At 38.4% G+C, this 18,707-nt stretch overlaps 2 protein-coding genes across 4 annotated transcripts; one reads left to right on the forward strand and one right to left on the reverse strand.

The window, feature by feature from the left end:
- The first annotated feature begins 1,305 nt into the window (after positions 1-1,305).
- LOC109208221 (calmodulin-like protein 1) lies at positions 1,306-10,816 on the forward strand. 3 transcript variants are annotated; one of them, XM_019371285.1, is made up of 3 exons: positions 1,306-1,856; positions 7,637-7,763; positions 9,325-9,411. In XM_019371285.1, exons 1-3 carry the CDS (start codon positions 1,513-1,515, stop codon positions 9,367-9,369), a joined length of 516 nt encoding a protein of 171 aa, XP_019226830.1. In that variant the 5' UTR covers positions 1,306-1,512; the 3' UTR covers positions 9,370-9,411. The 3 variants fall into 3 exon arrangements, with proteins under 3 accessions (XP_019226830.1, XP_019226829.1, XP_019226828.1); XM_019371284.1 differs by having other exon boundaries at positions 1,311-1,875; XM_019371283.1 differs by having other exon boundaries at positions 1,335-1,875; positions 9,333-10,816.
- Positions 10,817-13,133: 2,317 nt separating this feature from the next.
- Positions 13,134-15,681, reverse strand: LOC109208222 (pentatricopeptide repeat-containing protein At2g15690). Its single transcript, XM_019371286.1, has one exon. The coding sequence runs from the start codon at positions 15,604-15,606 to the stop codon at positions 13,627-13,629; it is 1,980 nt and encodes a 659-aa protein (XP_019226831.1). The 5' UTR covers positions 15,607-15,681; the 3' UTR covers positions 13,134-13,626.
- Positions 15,682-18,707: the final 3,026 nt, after the last annotated feature.

An 18,707-nucleotide genomic window follows, 5' to 3' on the forward strand; every position in this document is an offset into this window, starting at 1 on the left:
TTCATTCTGGTGTTATTTTCAGCCATCTTTAGTTTTCGCGTGGTGTAGAGAATGGTAGTTGGTTGCTCTCTAGGTGGATACTATGATTTTGATTCTCGAAATCCCCACAAACGGCGCCAAATTGTTTGGCTCAAAAGTTATCGATATACTTTGCAAGCTTAAAAACAATCAAAAGTAGGAAAGAGTAAATCGTAATCAAATATAATAGACCTAGAGATGAAAAATGAAGTTGTTGTTGTAGATCTAATAGTGTAAAATGATAATATGAACTCAAGAGAAAGTATTCGTTAGAGATAGAGATAGAGAGAGAGTAGGAGAAAATGAGAGCCTTGTATTCTTCCAAAATCCCCTTTTTACAATGTGAAGGTCTCCCTTATATAGTAGGAGACCTCCCTCGAAATAATCAAAAAGATACAAAAATAGGTAATGTTTTCCTAGTGAAGACACTGAGTCTTAAACGATGTCGCTTTTGTCCCCACGTCCAAGTCGTACCCTTATGTTAGTTGACGTATACTCAGTGGGCGTACCCATTGGCGTAGAGACGTTGACGGTCAAATTTGACCCTATACAAAATTATTTTAGAAATATTTTGAACATCTAAAAGTACAATTTAATAGTACAAAAATCTTAGACCTGAGCAAACTCTGAGAATCCTTACGGGTCAGTGGTCCTCAAATTGTACTCTTCTTCACGTAATTATAAAGAGAGCAAGAAAATCTAAGTAAACAAGAATTTTAATAAAATTACTGAAATTCAATTCTAGTAATGTTATTCTTAACCATTAAACGTGCCGAAAAAACATAATTACTGACGGAGAAACTTACTTACATTCGATTGTTTAAAAATTACAATAATTTATCATATTTAGCAATAAAATTAAAGTGACAATGTAGTAGTAATTAATACGGTTAAACAATTGATTTATGTTATTGAGTTGGGTAAACCAATATGATACCTTGTTTGGCCAAGTTTCTAAAACCAACTTATTTTGAAAAGTATTTTTCTTAAAAGTATTTTTTGTGAGAAATAGTTTGTATTTGATTAATTTAATTTAAAGAACACTTTTGAACATCAATTAGTGTTTGGTGAAACTTTTAAGTAATAATTTTAAATCTCTTTTAAAAAAGTATTTTTAGAGAGAAACTATTTTTTTCTACTTCTCAAAAACTGCTTATGGCTTCTGATTAAAAATATTTTTTTTCTCCAAAAAGCTTGGACAAATATCTTTTAACTTTGAAAAGAAAAAAGAAAAAACTGACCAAACGGGGCTATAACTATTTTCGGAATTATACTTAGCAAATTTCATCGACCTTCTCCAGTGTTTTGGCAAATTCCGCTGTCTTTTCTCCGTCCATACATACTTAAAATTCCTTAAAATGAACACCCACTTTTTTTAAACTCACACTGTTACTCCTTTATCTTTTCTCCGATAAATGACATTAAACCAACATTTGACAACACACTTGATTATTACTCTATGATACTACAATTCACCTTATTAATTTCTTTCAAATGTTGCCTTTAATAAATCCTTGTTCAATCTTTACTCCTCTAAATTCTTCCATTTCCACAGTTTCTCTTTTTCCTCCTCATAAACTCACCTTCATTCGTTGCCACGCCGCTGCCGATTCAGCAGCACCTGGGTTTGGCAGAATTAGCCAAAACTCAGACGAAATGGCTAATAAGCGAATTGGGAATAATAACATTAAAAAGAACACAAAAGTGAATGCAAAGGAAAGGCGTTGGTCACGTAACAGAGAGAGTTATTTGGCTGATGATAGTGAAGCTCTTCCTCTTCCTATGACTTACCCTGATACTTCTCCTGTTTCGCCGGAGGAAATTGACCGCCGGCTCCGGTGTGACCCCGTATTTGAGGTTCTTGTTTTTAATTTATATTTTAAGTTCTCTTTACGTGGAATGGTTTATTTTGTTGTATTGGGTTTCTGTAAAGTTGCAAACTTGCTGGCTCTAATTGATATTCTTGAGTTGAGATAAGGTTGGTAATACTTCTATCCTGACCTAATGTACGGCGATAAGACTGGTAAAATTATTTGAACCGTTTAATTTGCTAACTGTTATACTGTATACTCATTAGTTAAGTTCAATAGAAGTGCCCCTCTAAACACATATGCATACTTTTAAAATTTATTAGTATCTTTTTAGTTTTGTATATACATATTGTTAAGAGCTTGAAAGCTCTGTCAATGGTGAGAGAGATGAAGAAGAGAGAAGACGAAGACAGAGGAAAAGAAGCTTCTGGAAAATGATTTGTTATTTCCACTCATTAGCTTACAATACACTGTACATCCTTATATATACAAAAAAATAACTGACTCCTTAATTACTAACATTAGCACTAACTAACTAATTTGCCAGCTCATATACAACTCAACATCCCTCAACACTCCCCCTCAAGCTATGTGGTGTGAACAAGTTGAACACTCCTAGCTTGGATAACAAAAAATCATGCTGAGCTCCATCAAGACCTTTAGTTAAAATGTCTGCCAGTTGCAACTCTGATTTCACATATGCTGTTGCTATCAATCCTTTTTTGTATCTTTTCTCTAATGAAGTGGCAGTCAATTTCTATGTGCTTTGTCCGTTCATGAGAAATTGGATTCGCTGCAATCTGAAGGGCTGCTTTACTATCGCAAAACAACTTCACTGGCAGCTGAATCTGCAGATCCAGTTCTCCAAACAGTCCTACTAGCCAAACCACTTCTGCAATTGCTGTTCTCATGCTCCTGTATTCAGCTTCTGCTGAACTTCTTGATATAGTGCTCTGTTTCTTTGACTTCCATGAGAGTAAAGAGTCTCTAATCTTGACAATAAAACCACTGACTGATTTCCTTGTCATAGGGCAAGTAGCCCAATCAGCATCACAAAATACTGTCAGCTCATTAGACCTTCTAGAAGATAATAAAATCCCTAAACCAGGTGCATTTTTGAGATACTTGACTACCCTTAAGGTTGCCTCCATGTGTGACTTCTTGGGTGAATGCATGAATTGGCTTTAGTTTTGTACTGCATAGGCTATGTCAGGCCTAGTCATAGTGAGGTATAGGAGCTTGCCCACCAGTTTTTGATAACCTGTGGCATCTTCTATTGCTTTCATCTTCTATTGCCTCATCTACCTCTGTAGTATCAGCTGCTGTAAGACCCTTGTCATATGCCACACTAGTGAGTCTTTGATTGACTTCCAAGGGTTTACTTGCTGGCTTAGATCCTGCCAAGCCCAGGTCTGAGATTAAGTTTAAAGTAAACTTTCTTTGACAAACAGAGATCCCAGCTTTACTTCTAGCTATTTCAAGGCCAAGGAAATACTTCATCTCCCCCAGGTCCTTGATCTTGAAATGATGCTGAAGTAATGCCTTAGTGGCCTGAATAAGAGAGACAGAAGAACCAGTGATCAAGAGATCATCCACATACACAAGGATGATCACAATATGGCCATCAACTTTCTTAGTGAAAAGAGAGTAATCGTAGTGACTCTGGGAGAAACCAGAGGTCAAAAGAGCCTCAGACAATTTCAAATTCCACTGTCTTGATGCTTGCTTCAGTCCATATAGGGGACTTTTGCAATTTGCATACCTTGGACAACTCCCCCTGTCTAACAAAACCCGGAGGCTGCACCATGTAAACATCTTCCACCAAATCTCCTTGCAAAAAAGCATTAAAGACATCCATCTGGTGTAAATGCCAACCATACATAGCTGCCATAAAACAGCTCTGACTGTGACCATCTTCACCACAGGAGAAAAGGTCTCCCGGTAGTCTAACCCCTCCTGTTGTGTGTATCCTTTAGCCACCAAACGAGCCTTATACCTTTCTACCTCTCCCTTAGCATTATACTTCACCTTGTATAACCACTTACCTCCTATGGCCCCTTACCAGCAGGTAAGTCCACCAAGGACCAAGTGTTATTATCAAGCAATGCTTGAACCTCCTGCTTCATTGCTGTAACCCAGTGTTCATCTTGTAGAGCCTCTGAATAGGAATCTATCTTGTAGAGCCTCTGAATAGGAATCTGGTTCTTTGATGACAGAATAATTGCAAATGGAGTCAAGGTAGGAAGCTGAAAGAGAGGTGTAAGACATGTAGTCAGACATAGGGTAGATGCAAGAGCTGAAGAGTTAGCACTAGGCAGTGGACCATGCATAAAATCATTCAACCATCCAAGAGGTTTAAAGGTTCTAGCAGTTCTCCTGGACTGTGGAAGAGGAACAGCAGGAAGGTCATTATGTGATGTATGGTTGCTGAATCACAGGAGTGTTGAGAATGTCCAGGTGATGAGAGTACTGGACTGGGTGCTTCAGGAGTATCCTGTATACCAGGAAGTGATTCTGGGCTAAATCTGGGTTCTGGAGAAGATGGTTGTACAATAGGTGAACTATCCTGAGTATAGGTGATGACTCTGAAGGTGAATCCATATGTGGCATGGGTGCAGGACAAGCAGGAATCCTGTAGGCATTTGGTGTTTGAGATGTTTTGAAAGGAAAAGCATCCTACTTAAAGACAACATCTCTGCATATGAAGAAGACCTTGCGTGAGAGGCTATATAACTTGTACCCCTTTTGTGTGCTAGAATACCCCATGTGTACTGCTGCTTCAACTCTTGGACGAAACTTATCCCCATTAGCTCCAGTGATTGTTCCATAGCATAGGCTGCTCATGACTCTCAAATGATTCAAGTTAGGTTGTCTGCCAAAGAAAACTTCAAATGGTGATTTGTTTCCCAATACTGGATATGGTATCCTATTAATGAGATACACAGCATTGACAGCACAAATACCCCAAATCTCAATGGCAACCCTGCTTGAAATCTAAGTGCTCTGGCCACTTCAAGGATATGTCTATGTTTTCGTTCAACCCTATAGGGACCCCAGACATCTGCATGTACCAAGTCAAATGGCTTTGCAGCTCTACTATTACTTATAGGAAAGGGAATTCTTGTCTACTTAGCTAGAGGGCATACACTACAAGACTTAGTATTATTCATGTTACTTCTAACTAAAGAAAGCTGTCTTAATATCCTTCCAGAGACATGTCCAAGCCCCTTGTGCCATAGCTCCTCCTCATCATGTACTGTTAGGAATACTGAAGGGACAAGCGATGACGCCCTTTTATTCTTTGAGTGCCATTGATACAGATCTTCTTCCATCCTACTAATCCCCTTCACCTTCCCAGTGTGAAGGTCCCGCATTAGACAAAAGTCAGGATAGAATGCCATGAAGCATCTCAGCTCTCTTGTCAATTTTGCTACTGACAACAAATTAAACTTGAACTTAGGGACACATAAAACATTATGAATGCTTGCTTGCAACAATTCAGAACTTCCTATGTGTGTAATGGAGACTCTACTGCCATTAGGTAATAACACCTTCTGATTCTCACGTTTAGTAACTGTGGAGAGCATATCACTGTCTCCCACCATGTGATTTGTAGCACCACTATCTACAATCTATTTATCATTCCTATCGTTAGCAGGAGAGGAGTAACAATACCTGCTGCATTAGCTGCTACTTCTGCTTCAGTATTGTTACCTTTGTTCAGCATCTTCAGGATTTGGTTATATTGATCTTGGGTGAAGACCATAGGTGCTGGAATTGCATTCATATTTGTTGCACTTTGACTTGCAACAACATTGTTCAACATTCCTTGACTCTGGTCATGTGTAGCAAAACCTTGGTTGCCACCAACAAAATTTGAACCACGATGCTCTTCACCAGGAAAACATCCATGATTGTAACCTTGATTGTTAATTCTAGGATTGTAACCTCCAGGATAATGCTGGCCAGAAATCACATTAGAGTTTTGGTCCAGTTGTCTACCAAATGATATCACATTATTGACAGATGCCCCATTCTTCTTTCTCCCTTTATAATTTGGAGGGTATCCAACTAATTGGTAACAGTTTTCCGTGGCATGACCTTTTAACTTGCAATGTTCACAAAATATATTGAAGTTCCTCTTTGGTTTTTGTTGTGCTCCTTTTGCACTCCATAGTGCTGTAATGTCATTCCCTTCTACTGTGGAATTGACCCCGGATGTTGGTGTCAATTGACTTTCACTTTCAATAATCATTGCATACGCTTGATTCAAGGTTGATTCTGTCGTTTTCATGAGAATTTGACGCCTCGCCCGGTCATATGAGTCGTTCAACCCACTGAGAAATTGAAGCAAACGTTGCTGTAAGAAATGTTCTACATTCTCCTTGGATTTTGCATATCCACAATTTGGAGAAGGTACCATTGCATCATATTCTGCCCATAGCTCTTTCAGCCTCGTGAAATACATAGAAACAAAGTCTGTTCCTCGAGAAATTGTTGCAATTTCCCGATGTATCTGGAATATACGCACTATGTTCACTTTGTTATAATGCTTCCGCAGATCTTACCATACGAGGTGTGCATCAGAAGCATAGTCAATTCCACCGAATAGATGAGGCGCAACTGTGTTCATTATCCATGAAAGGACAATTGCGTTGCATGTTTCCCAATACTCATGAAATTCATCATCGAATGGTTCCTATCTACAAGTTCCGGCTACAAAACCTAATTTCCGTTTGGCTTGAAGTGCTATACGCATCGACCTTCGCCATAGTCCATAGTTCTCAGATCCTTTGAGCTGGATCTGAATTAAAATTGAACCCGGAGTGTCCGATGGATGCACAAAGAGTGGGTGTGTGTGGTCAATTTTAGCTTCATTACCTGTAGTCGTGACTCCCGTTCCGTCTTCAATCGCCATTTTATCTGAAATTGGGCAGTAACTCAAACCCTAGCTTTGCGATATGTGACTTTGGAACAATTTCTTCACAAATCTGCAGGAAATTGGAAATGCAATAAGCTTTGAGAATTAGGTGAGTTGTGAGCGAAATTCCGATCGATTCTCACAGCTCTGATACCATGTTAAGAGCTTGAAAGCTCTGTCAATGGTGAGAGAGATGAAGAAGAGAGAAGACGAAGACAGAGGAAATGAAGCTCTGGAAAATGATTTGTTATTTCCACTCACTAAGCTTACAATACACTGTACATCCTTATATATATAAAAAATTAAATGACTCCTTAATTACTAACATTAGCACTAACTAACTAACTAATTTGCCAGCTCATATACAGCTCAGCATCCCTCAACACATATATAGTTGAAGTTCTAGACAGTGGGTTATTGTTTGTTCCTCTTTTTTCTTGACTTCGTATTTCACTGTGCTTAATTACATGATTGCTAAATATGAATATGAGGAACACAAACTTTTCATTTTACTTTATTGAGTTCTTTTATGTATGGAATGAACATTTGGAGCACCTAATACATGGATAATTTTGGAATATTTAGAGAAGGAGAGAGAGAGAGAGGGGGGGGGGGGNGGGGGGGGGGGAGGGGGAAACTTTCTGGAGTTCCTATGCAGTATGTTCAAGACAGCGATGTTTGTACGACGTACCAGAGCTAAGGCACTGGATAGGACGGTGTCTATGTCATCAGAATTCTATGAGACTTACTGATAGAATTGCCGGCTACTGTATGATTCTTATGAATAATTTTATGGTCTCTGTGTATACGTTGAGAAAGACTGCTTGCAAGTTCTGTTTTAACCTATGCTTGATGAGTTTTCCATTGGTCATTCTTATTACTTCAGGATTGCAAGGCAGTCGTCTATGAGTGGACTGGGAAATGTCGGAGTTGCCAAGGGACAGGATTGGTCAGTTACTATAACAAAAGGGGGAAAGAGACCATCTGTAAATGCATACCTTGCGCTGGAATCGGTACTATCATAATTTTATTTCCTACCTGAATAATATCTTCTATGAACATTCATGTAACATTGGTTACCTGTAGTTTTTTGCATGGACTAGGAGTTGTTGAAATTGGGACTGTAACAGAGAGAAAGAGGATTAGTTTGAAGTTCTGGAAGCAGTAGGAGTATATAGAAATGGTCGTAAAGAAGCAGGAGCGCATAAAATCATTGGAAGAATAGATTATAAATTAGTTGATGATTAGCTGTCATTGAGACTTCCATAGCTCTAGAGAACTGTTTGTCCCTTTAGTAAATTTAGTTAATGAAGTACAATTCAAAAGGACTATATATATGGTTCTGATCGGTGGTGAGTTTAGACCTAGGTTAGTTTATGGATTTAAGTGAGAAAGTAGCCTCCAAAAAACACAGTATTGTATCTCTCATCTTCCGAAGTTTTTTTCTCTTAACGGACTTATCAAAAAGGAAAAAAATGGGGTTCTCTTTATGGGCATAGATAGACTTCAGAAGAGATACAAAACAGAATTGAGAAAATGGATGGACCACCAAATATCATAGTTTGCTATAGAGGAAATTAGAGATCCTTGTAATGGAAACACTAAATCAGTAAGGCAGCGACCATCTTGTTGAGATTGTGGAGCCATGTGCTCTTTAATTCATAGAGTTTTTTCTACTTGATGTGTATTTTGCTTTTAGCAATTTGTATTGGTTGTTGGAGCAATATGGTTTTCGTTTAGCTGCTATTTTGGGCTTGTGCTGCTGGTATAGGTGCTTTTAAATTGGAAATGTGATGCTTCCGGCAACCTTTCAAAAAAATCTTTTATCCGGAAAAACTAGAGTGCTTAGAGTCAGGATCTTGAAATTTACTTCTATATGCATCATGTGACATGCTTTTCCTTTTGTGCGTCTCTACATCTGTCTGATGTCTTAAGAGTTGGAGGAGAATATCGTGTTTGGTCTTGTTTTACTTATTGCTCCTTTGACCTATAATCTGTGTGTCATGTAGCATATTTCATGTACTGGCCTAAATTTGTCCACCTTTTCTAAACTAAAGGAAAAAGCGTGTTTCCTCCATGTTTTCCATATTCCGCGTTTTCTGCTTGTAGTTTCGGACATAATTCAGGTTCATGCCTCTAAAGGGAGAATAAATTCCTGAGATTGTTCTTTCTCTGGCTGTCTCTGGTGAATTAACTTGATCAACCACTATGAAGGTATTTAAGTTCTTGATTCCTTTAGTGCTATCTAATGTGGTCCACCAAATATTTTTGTAAATGAGTAGGTATACAAGAATTCTCCTCCACAGACGGCTGTACGTACATATGCACCCAGGGATTTCTCTGCACAAGTTTTTTATTCTTCGGAAATTAGCCCCGAGAAGCTTTAATCAAACGATAGAAAAGTTAGCCCCTAAAAGCTACTTTGCTGCTATTTTGCAAATCAAGATTATTGTTTACTTATTATTTGATAAATATGGGACTGATATGTGCATTCTGTCTTCTGGGTTTCCACTTCTTTTTCGTGGTTAAGTGATAGATATGTTCCGAATCTTAATACCAAATATAATTATTTAGCTTTACAGGTTATGTGCAGAAAATAACACTACGCAACGATATTGAAGTGATGGTGGACTTGGATGATTGAAACCACCTTGACAAAAGCATACTCATACCATTTTGTTTAACCATAATACATTAGGAGAGCTGTGAAGACGCACATTACATCGCGGAATTGCTGTATTCCTTGAGGGGCAAAGTGAGGGTCCAATTCTAAACCAATTTTCTCAAGTCAAATAAAGGACAGATTCTATACATCCGTAGCAGAACAAAGTACTTTCGGCGAGGATCTAGAATGTATTTATAGCTTTATATACCTTTTTCACTTCAGCTATTTCCTTCTTGGTTCTTTTTATGTTTTCATACGTTGGATTGAGAATATTGTTGCTTACAAGTAGCTGAGGAATAAATAATATTCTTCCTTATCTTCTTCGCTTTAAGCATCAGAATATCTGTTTCTTTTATTCATAACCATTCTACTATTTAAGGTCCTGTGCTACAATGTTATTCTCCAAGTTTATTACAGTTTTAAGTCTTAGATATCTTCTCCCAAATACAATACAACCTTTCCAATGTCGAACTTGAGCTTTCTTGATTTCCAATACAACCTCTCAAAGAGGAGTTTCCTGCATAAGCCAACTAGAATGTTTACCAAAGAGAGACAAAACTCAGGCTTATTGCCTATTTACCAACTTAGTGTGGATGAACTAAAGAAAGTCTTTGATAAATTTGATTCGAACAAAGATGGCAAGATTTCACCAGAAGAATACAAGGCTATTCTCAAATCCATGGGGAAGAAAAACCTCCTTACAAGGGAAGTTCAAAAGATTTTCGACGTTGCAGATGCAAATGGTGATGGATTTATTGATTTCAAGGAGTTTGTGGAAGCGCAAAAGAAGGAAGGTGGTGTCAAAACTATGGATTTGAAGAGTGCATTTCACACTTTTGACAAGGATGGTGATGGAAAGATCAGTGTGCAGGAAGTATATGAGTTGCAGAAGGGGCTCGGGCAGAGGTGCAGCCTTCAAGATTGCAGGAAAATGGTGAAGGCTGTGGATGCAAATGGAGATGGTGCGATTGATTTGGATGAATTCATGACTATGATGACCCGCACTATGACACTTTGTTAGAAGTTTTTTCATCCCTAATTGAAGGCCCCAACTGGGAATTCCTAGCTCAGCAGGCATCACATCACTTAGATATATGTTCCTTGTATAAATGCAAGATTTCTGCATGCTGGTAGCAATAGTTCTTAGTACTAGTTTGATATTTGATAATAAGTTAATAGTTTCATTATAATTTAAGGTTTCATCCAATAGGTTAGCTGAGCGTCTATCGGAAACAGTCTCTTTACCCGTTCAGGGTAGGGGTAAGGCTGCGTACATCTCACCCTCCTAAGACCCCATTTGTGGAAATACACTGGGTCGTTGTTGTTATTGTTATTGTATCCAATAGGTTTTGCAACTATGAAAAGTTAAATAGCATTGACAAAACATAAGTTTCAGAATAAGATCAATTGCACCAAGCATGGTACCCGCTGACAAGTGTAATTCATTGATGTTAATGCCACTGTGGTACATCTCGTATGATGTTTGCAAAATTATGTTTAATCAGAAATGAGAAAGTTAATTGCTTCCCATATTAATTCACATAGCAAAAGGTGGAAATGACGCCATGGTAAGTGGCACATCAACTTTCGGAGTATCAGGGAGCTAAAATGAAATGTGACTCATTAAAACATCATCATACACACCCAATACAGGCATACAAGGATAAACAAATAACCAATCAATTTTCTTCATCGTTCCTTTCCTCGATGGATTTTTTGGAATTTTGTTTCCTCACCAGATTAAGAAGAGGAAGAGCAAAAGGGGTCAAAAGACAAAAAAGAACATACATAAAGGACTTCAATAAAAATAGGAAAAATGGCATTGTATAGCTGTTCTTAAAATAATAGCCGAAAAATTATTATATTTTGGCAAAATACATACTTTACCTATCGACCTTGTACTCAAATTCCTCTTACACATTTGTTAAATACGGAAATAGTATTACACACCAAAACTTTTAAAAGTATGTCAATTACACACCTCTTTTGTCATGTGTCACATGCGTGTATTACACATAAAAGAGGCGCGTGAAAACTACAAAATTCGTCTGAAATTAAGTTTTTTTTTTATTTTCCCCTTTTTTAAACTATTTTCTTTTCAAATTAAAGAAAAAAAAAATGTAACCCATGTCTTCTTCCCCAACTCCAAACCCCAGCGTTTCCTTCACACACCCCTCCCCCTTCCCCCCCTCCTGTTTCGTCTTCTTCCCCAACCTCCATCCTAGTTTTGTCTACCCCCTCATGTTTCGTCTCTCCAATCCCCATGACTAAGAAGGAAAAGAAAAAGAAGAAGAAAAGAAGAGCTATTGGGTCTTGTTAAAATCACCATTATTGACCTTTTAAAAAAGCTTGAAAATGTTATCGGGTCTTGTTGATTTTGGTGTTCCATGACCTAGAAAATTAGTTTGAATTCGTGATTATTGTTGAATAAAAATTTATTTAGGTGACTAATTTTGATAAAATTCAAAAAATACCATTAACAAGTTTGAAGCTTTGGGTTTGAGCTTGAATTTGAAATCTGTATAAGGATTTGTGATGAATGTTGTTAAAACTTGTTAAAAATCGGGCAAACTGAATCTATAGTTAGGGAAGAAGGTGCTTGTAATGGAAGGGTTGGTGGTAGTATGGTGGTGGTGGAGAAGATGATGGGTTGGGGAGATGAGGAAGGGGTGGGTTTTTTGTCTTTACTGTATTTTTTTCTTTGGGAAGATGAGGAGAGGGGGTGGGGGGCAGAGGGTTTTTTCCCGGTTTTTCTTTTTTATTTTATTTATGACACGTGTCAGATGTTGATTGGTGCGTGTAATAGCAATCTTTAAGCAGATGTGGTCAAACACCGAAATGGTGTGTAATTGACACACCTTTAAAAGTTTTGGTGTGTAATATCATTCCCGTATTTAACGGGTGTGTAAGAGGGATTTGGTGACAAGATCGACGGGTAAAGTATGTATTTTGCCTTATATATATATATATATATATATATATGTACACACACACTCTGTATGTTTTCGGCTACCGAATGTAATTACTTTCTGGCGTGGGCTAAAAGAAAAAAAAGTCCATAAAAATAAGGTTCACGTTAACATAAGCTAAACTTTTTGCATACATATATTTAAGGATAAGGAATAATCATACAGAATACTTAAATTAAATTAATTTAAACAAATAAATAAGAAGTGTTAGTCTACTAATAAAAAACAAAAAACACAGTTTTTTGAAGCCACACAATAATTGGTTCACGGATAGTGAGCAATGATACAATACGAAAAAAGAAAAATAAAAAAAAAAATGATACAATTCATCCCCAATGATAATTTTGCAGAAAAGTCTAGACACCGTAGATCTTGGAAAAGTTGCCATGCTTTCTGCTCCTCTCGAAGCATTCTGCGTCCTCTAAACAAACCAAAGATGGGCAGATCTCTTCATAAGTTACCGTAAAACTTGAATTAGTAAAAGCAATAGAGTTTGGAAAATCTAAACCACCGCTTAAAATTTAACGTTTCAGAATATAATGAAAGGATTGTGCATGTAATAAGAAAGTATATCAGGAGGAAAGAAAGTAATAGAACAAGGTTGAGATAGAGTGCCAAAATGGAAAATAAACGGGCTGTCTATGTATTTGGCCAAAAGCCAAATTTCCAAATATTTCGCCTAAGAAGACCATTTTGTCATCCAACTAAAACAAAAAGTTGTTCTATTGCGTTGTACAACTTTTACAGAATAAATGAAATTATTTAATTTATTAATTCACGATTTCGGATGCCTCACACATGCATGGAAGCTAGTAGTCAATTTGTAAAAAATGTACATCTCTGAGTTTTATGAAACAATAACATAACCCAAAGCATTTTCCTGCCAAGTGAGAACCAGAAGACAACGTGAAAATATTGTGCAGATACAAATGGAACATCAAACAGAGACTGGCACTTCGCTGACTAATCTCTTTAACACAAAGATACAAACTACTATTAGGAGTCTTTGGTATCCACAAGAGAGCAAGCAATCCATAAATTGCAAGATATGGTGATAGTTGGCATTGTAATTATCAAACCATGCAAGTTGTTGGTGATTTTAGATGATCCTGAACAGTGTCATAACAAGTCTATAGGGATCTCAGCATCATACTCATTCCAGCATGCAGATTCTTGAAGATTTCTTGATGATCCTAAGAATTGAGGCAACCAGTCTACAAATACTGCTTTAGCCACCGTAATTCACCAATAATCACCACAAGAGCATTTGCCATCCTTGAAATGATGAAACCGTTTGTTGTCCCTGACAATTAACTCTCGCCCAACAATCCTTGACATAATCTTGATAGCATTGTGACAATCACCACATACACGGAGATTCTTTATAATGCGCAAAGGTGTTCTAGCAGGTGTGCTAATCAGACCATATGCAATGGCTAAACGCTCACTGTGGTATAGCAAAGCCTGTTCCTTAGCTTCCTGATCAATATCATGAAGAACATATCTAGTATCAGGCACATAAGCTTGTTCTTTCATTGCAGCCCTCAACTTCTCATCATCCTTATATAGGGTTGGATTACGAGATTCAGCTACTCTATTTCTTCCCTCAAGCATATTAATTGCTAACTGCTTCTTCGGTGGCGGAGTGGGAATCTTATTAGCAACAGCCTTAGAAGGATCAAGACCAACCATCAACTCCTCAGCTCGGTCCTCAAGATCAATATCGCCGTGTATACGAGCATAATTCATTAATGCTTCCCAGACAGCTGCTGTTGGTTCAAATGGGAGCCTAGTGATATAATCCTCTGCCTCAGCAAGATGTCCACATTTTCCTAGAACACCCATAAGTCCCAAGTAGTGCTCCACCTGTGGAGCAATTCCATACTCACTCTTCATCGACCCAAAATGCATGAAAGCCTCATCTATGGCGTCCGCACTTGCACAAGCCTCGAAAACGTAAAGAAAAGTTTCCTCGCTTGGCTTCATTCCCAACTCCCTCATCTGATCATACAATGTCAACCCATCATCCCCCAATCCATTCAGTGCATATCCATTTATCATCAAATGCCACGAGTCCAAATCCCTATCACGCATATGATCAAAAACCCTGCGCGCATCTATCATACTTCCACACTTAGAATACATATTAATAACTTTATTGTTCAAACGAAGATCACTCCTGAACTTTGATCTCAAAAAGTAATCATGCACCTTTTTAGCATCTTCAAGTTTCTTCGAGTTAGCACATAACTCAAAGAGCATCTCAAAACATTGTGCATCACCAACTACTCCCTGCTCCATATGTTCAATAACCTCCTTAACTTTACCCTCTCGGCACAAGCTGATTAAATCAACAGTAGGCGGAGGAACACTTGGCACTTGATTCTGCACAACCTGAGCTTGGTTCTGAGATTGATTATTTATCGGAAACCCGCTTCCTGGCTGGACGCTCTGTGCCTGAGGATGTTGACCTGGGCTTAATCTTGGCATGTGATTTTGATTACTCCACTGATTACCAGAACCAGGCTGTGGATAATTCTGATTCCTATTAGAATGTTGTGTGTGTTCTGGATTCTGATATCCACCTTGTGGATAACTTGGAGCTGCACTAGGGTTACCTTGTTGTCCGAAGCCTTGATTTTGATTATTCCATTGGTTAATATTTCCAGGAGGCATGTTATTTCGAGGCTCACCAGGGTTTGGCCTATACTGAATGTTCTGATTTTGAACATTAGGGCTTATATTGTGTCTGTCACTAATGTTTGGACGCTGAGAAAAGTTCTGATTCTGAAAACCTTGGCTATATCCTTGACCAGGATTAGCAAATCCTTGACCGGGATTAACATTTCCATAATTTGGATAACCTTGATTAACCTGATTAGGATTTTGAGTTTGATACTGAGGATACGACATATTCATATGATTATTATTCGGATAATTTTGGGTTTGATTATTCCACTGTTGAGCAGGACTTCCAAAATCACGATTTTGTGGAACCCCAGGTGAATCAGAGGGGTGTGGGGGAATTTGTTGAGCATCGTTTGGTGCTGCAAATGTTGATAGGGTTTTCAGAGGTACTGATAAGAGTGGGGAGTTTAAGGTTAGGGTTTTAGGGAATTTGAGGTCGGAAATAGAGCGTGAAGAGGAGTAAAACGAACGTACCTTGTATGAGGAAGTGCAAATGGAGATTCGAGCTCTGCGAATCGCCATTAGAGAAGCCATCTTGCACCACAGAGAAAAAAAATTCAAGCAAAAAAACCCTTTGTTAAACCCTAGCGTGAGAGTCTCGTTTGTTATCTGGACTTTTGTTTGTAGTTGGGCTCGCAATCCGGGCCGTGGGTCGGACCTTCGTGTGAACCAAATTTTTGTGACCATTAGATTTGATTTTGTTTTTGTTTTACCATTAGATTTGATTTTGTATTTGTTTTTTTAATTCGGAAAAGGTCCAAAAAAATCTTTAAACTATTGGACATGGCTCAATTTTGTCCTGCATTAGTAAACTGGGCCAGTAATATCCCCGACGTTAGCAAATTGGGCCAATAATGCCTTCAACCTTACGGCTAAACACATAAGCCTTCTCATCAGCATTATTTAGCTGACATGGCATCCACATAAGCTATTCTCTCTTCTAATTTTCCCTCTTCTTATACCGATATTCACCCATTCCCAAAATCCTAATTGTCATTGTTCCCCAATTTTAAAAATCTCTATTTTCCCTTCAAAATTTCTGCTCAGTGTCTGATTTATCTGTGAATGCGCATGAAAATCAATATGCAAGAAGGTGTAATTGCAGATTGATTGCGCTATATTTGATAGCTTGGTCAGACGCCAATGCTGGGAGAAGGTTCTACAAATGTCTAAGATCCGAGGTTAGTTTTAAATTTATTTTGTTTTTAGTCGAATTATCTGATTCATCTTCTTTTGTCGAGTTAGGTCGTTCTTGATTTTTATTGTTTATGTACAAAAATTGCTGCCTGAACTGTTGTAAATTTTGATATGATGTAGGTTAGTTCTTGCAGGTATTTTGAATGGATTGACGAAGAGCTCCCTCGTCAAGCGATGATGGTGATCAAAGATTTAAAAACTAAACTTGATGCTGCTAAGGTTGAGAGGAACAATTTGAGGAATAAAGTTTACCTCATGGAACAAGCTACGATGGTTCAAAGGGACCCTATGAAGATGAAAGTTGAGGAATTGGAGGATGCTATTAAAGCCGAAAGAGACAACTCTAAGAACTTGTTTGATCAAATGGAAGATGTTGTCACGGTTGAAAGGCATATATTGAAGATGAAACTTGACAAAATGGAGCAATTTCAACTTGTGAGAAGCTGAAAAAGCTAGTAATTTAGAAGTCAAAATGAAGAAGATGAGAACTATCTGTAGGCATTTAAAATTTATCGGAATTAAGTGCGTGAAATAATTTGAACTATATTTTAAATTCAAGATATATTAGTCCAAACAAATATTATGGGCTAATATAATTGGATTAATTATATAAGTCCAATATTATTGGGCTAGCCCATTTAATTGGGCTAAAGTGATGAGCCCACTTCATTAAGCCCAAGATGACATCTTCCTAGAGGCCCAGTTTGGTGCCACGTGTCAAATGACATGGCGCGCCAAGTCAAGCGGAAGAGCCAATAGGATCATGCCACGTGTCAAAATGACAAGGCATGCACAGTCACACTAAAAGGCCAATGAAATCGCGCCACGTGTGCAAGTGACATGTTCTGGCCAATCAAATGCAGCCATGTCACACTTCAATTTGATTGGTCGGAAAGAGTTTGTTCTTATCACAACTCTTCCCTTCCACAACTATAAATAGGGGTCTTCATAACTCAGAAAAGACACCAGAAGTTATAACATGAAGCAAGAGAGAGCTCGTGGATCAAACGCCGCAAATTTCTCTACAAGTTTCAAGCTTCAAGCAATCAAGTTCAAGTTCAAGATCAAGAACGAATCAAGATCAAGTTCAAGCAATCAAGCTCAAGCTCAAGCTCAAGAACAAGATCATCGTTCGTGGAAGCAAACATAGATTCAAGATCAAGCTCAAAGGCCCTTGAATTTATTTACTATTGGAAGGAAGAATCAGAGGATTCATAGAGATTGTACACTCAAATATTCGAAATAAAATACTACGATTGTTGCACTATTTTCGATCTTGATTTTATTTTCTCGACGCAAATTTATTGTCTACAAATTCTGGCACGCCCAGTGGGACAATCTCTACCTCACATCTCAACTTTTCAATCACCAAAGTCCAAGAACATTGAAATGGCTTCAAAGAAAATCAACGCCGGTTCAACTTCCACCAAGACTGCTAACTCCAGGTTCTATGCTGATGTGGAAAGCATCCTCGATGTTACCTTTGGAAGCTTCGGACCAGTTACGAGGAGCAAGGCAAGCTCTTTAGGACAACAAGCACCCCAAGTGCCGTCCGCGTCAACCCCTGTTTTCGGATCTTCATCCTCAAAAGGAGCAAGATCTTCCACAAACGCATCTGAAGGAGGAAGCAATGTTGCTGAAAAGATCAAGAAAACTCTTGCTTTGCTTGACCTCTCCGGATCCAAGCACTCTGCTATGAAGGAAGATGATGATGTTTCAAGTGATGGATCCTCCCCACTTACACCACATAGCGTGAGCTGATCAAGGATCAATCTGTGTGAAAATCCATGCTACTCTCCATCGTCCACGACAATCATGCAAGCTATGGTGACAAATACTTCATCCGTGGAGGAGCAGTTGGCAAACTTGACGGAAGCAATCGCTGGCTTGACCAAACGCATGCAAAATCAAGAGGCTAGAATCGATAAGCTAACAGACAGGGTGGGAATCTTGATGGAAGAAGAATCCACCCATGCACCCGGCAAGCTCCCAGAAGTTCTAGAGAGTGACTGTCCTCCAAGACAAGCAGCGTCCACTAAGGCTATCCCTGTCTCATCTGAAAGGATGATTCCAATCGACCAACTGAAGGAGTTCATCGAAGGAACCATTAAGAACAAATATGAAGTTGCTGCCAAATCCTCCCTTACATATGCAAAGCCGTACACTAAAAGGGTGGATATGTTGAAGATGCCTGCTGGCTATCAACCTCCGAAGTTTCAACAGTTTGATGGTAAAGGTAACCCAAAGCAACATGTTGCGCACTTCGTGGAGACGTGCAACAATGCTGGGACTTATGGAGATTACCTCATCAAGCAGTTTGTCCGCTCGCTAAAAGGAAATGCTTTTGACTGGTACACGGACCTCGAGGCTGGATCTATCGATAGCTGGGATCAACTAGAGCAAGAGTTCCTCAATCGCTTTTATAGTACGAAACGTAC

This window comes from Nicotiana attenuata, unplaced genomic scaffold (genome assembly GCF_001879085.1).
Source record: "Nicotiana attenuata strain UT unplaced genomic scaffold, NIATTr2, whole genome shotgun sequence".
In the NCBI taxonomy this organism is placed as follows: Eukaryota; Viridiplantae; Streptophyta; class Magnoliopsida; order Solanales; family Solanaceae; genus Nicotiana; species Nicotiana attenuata.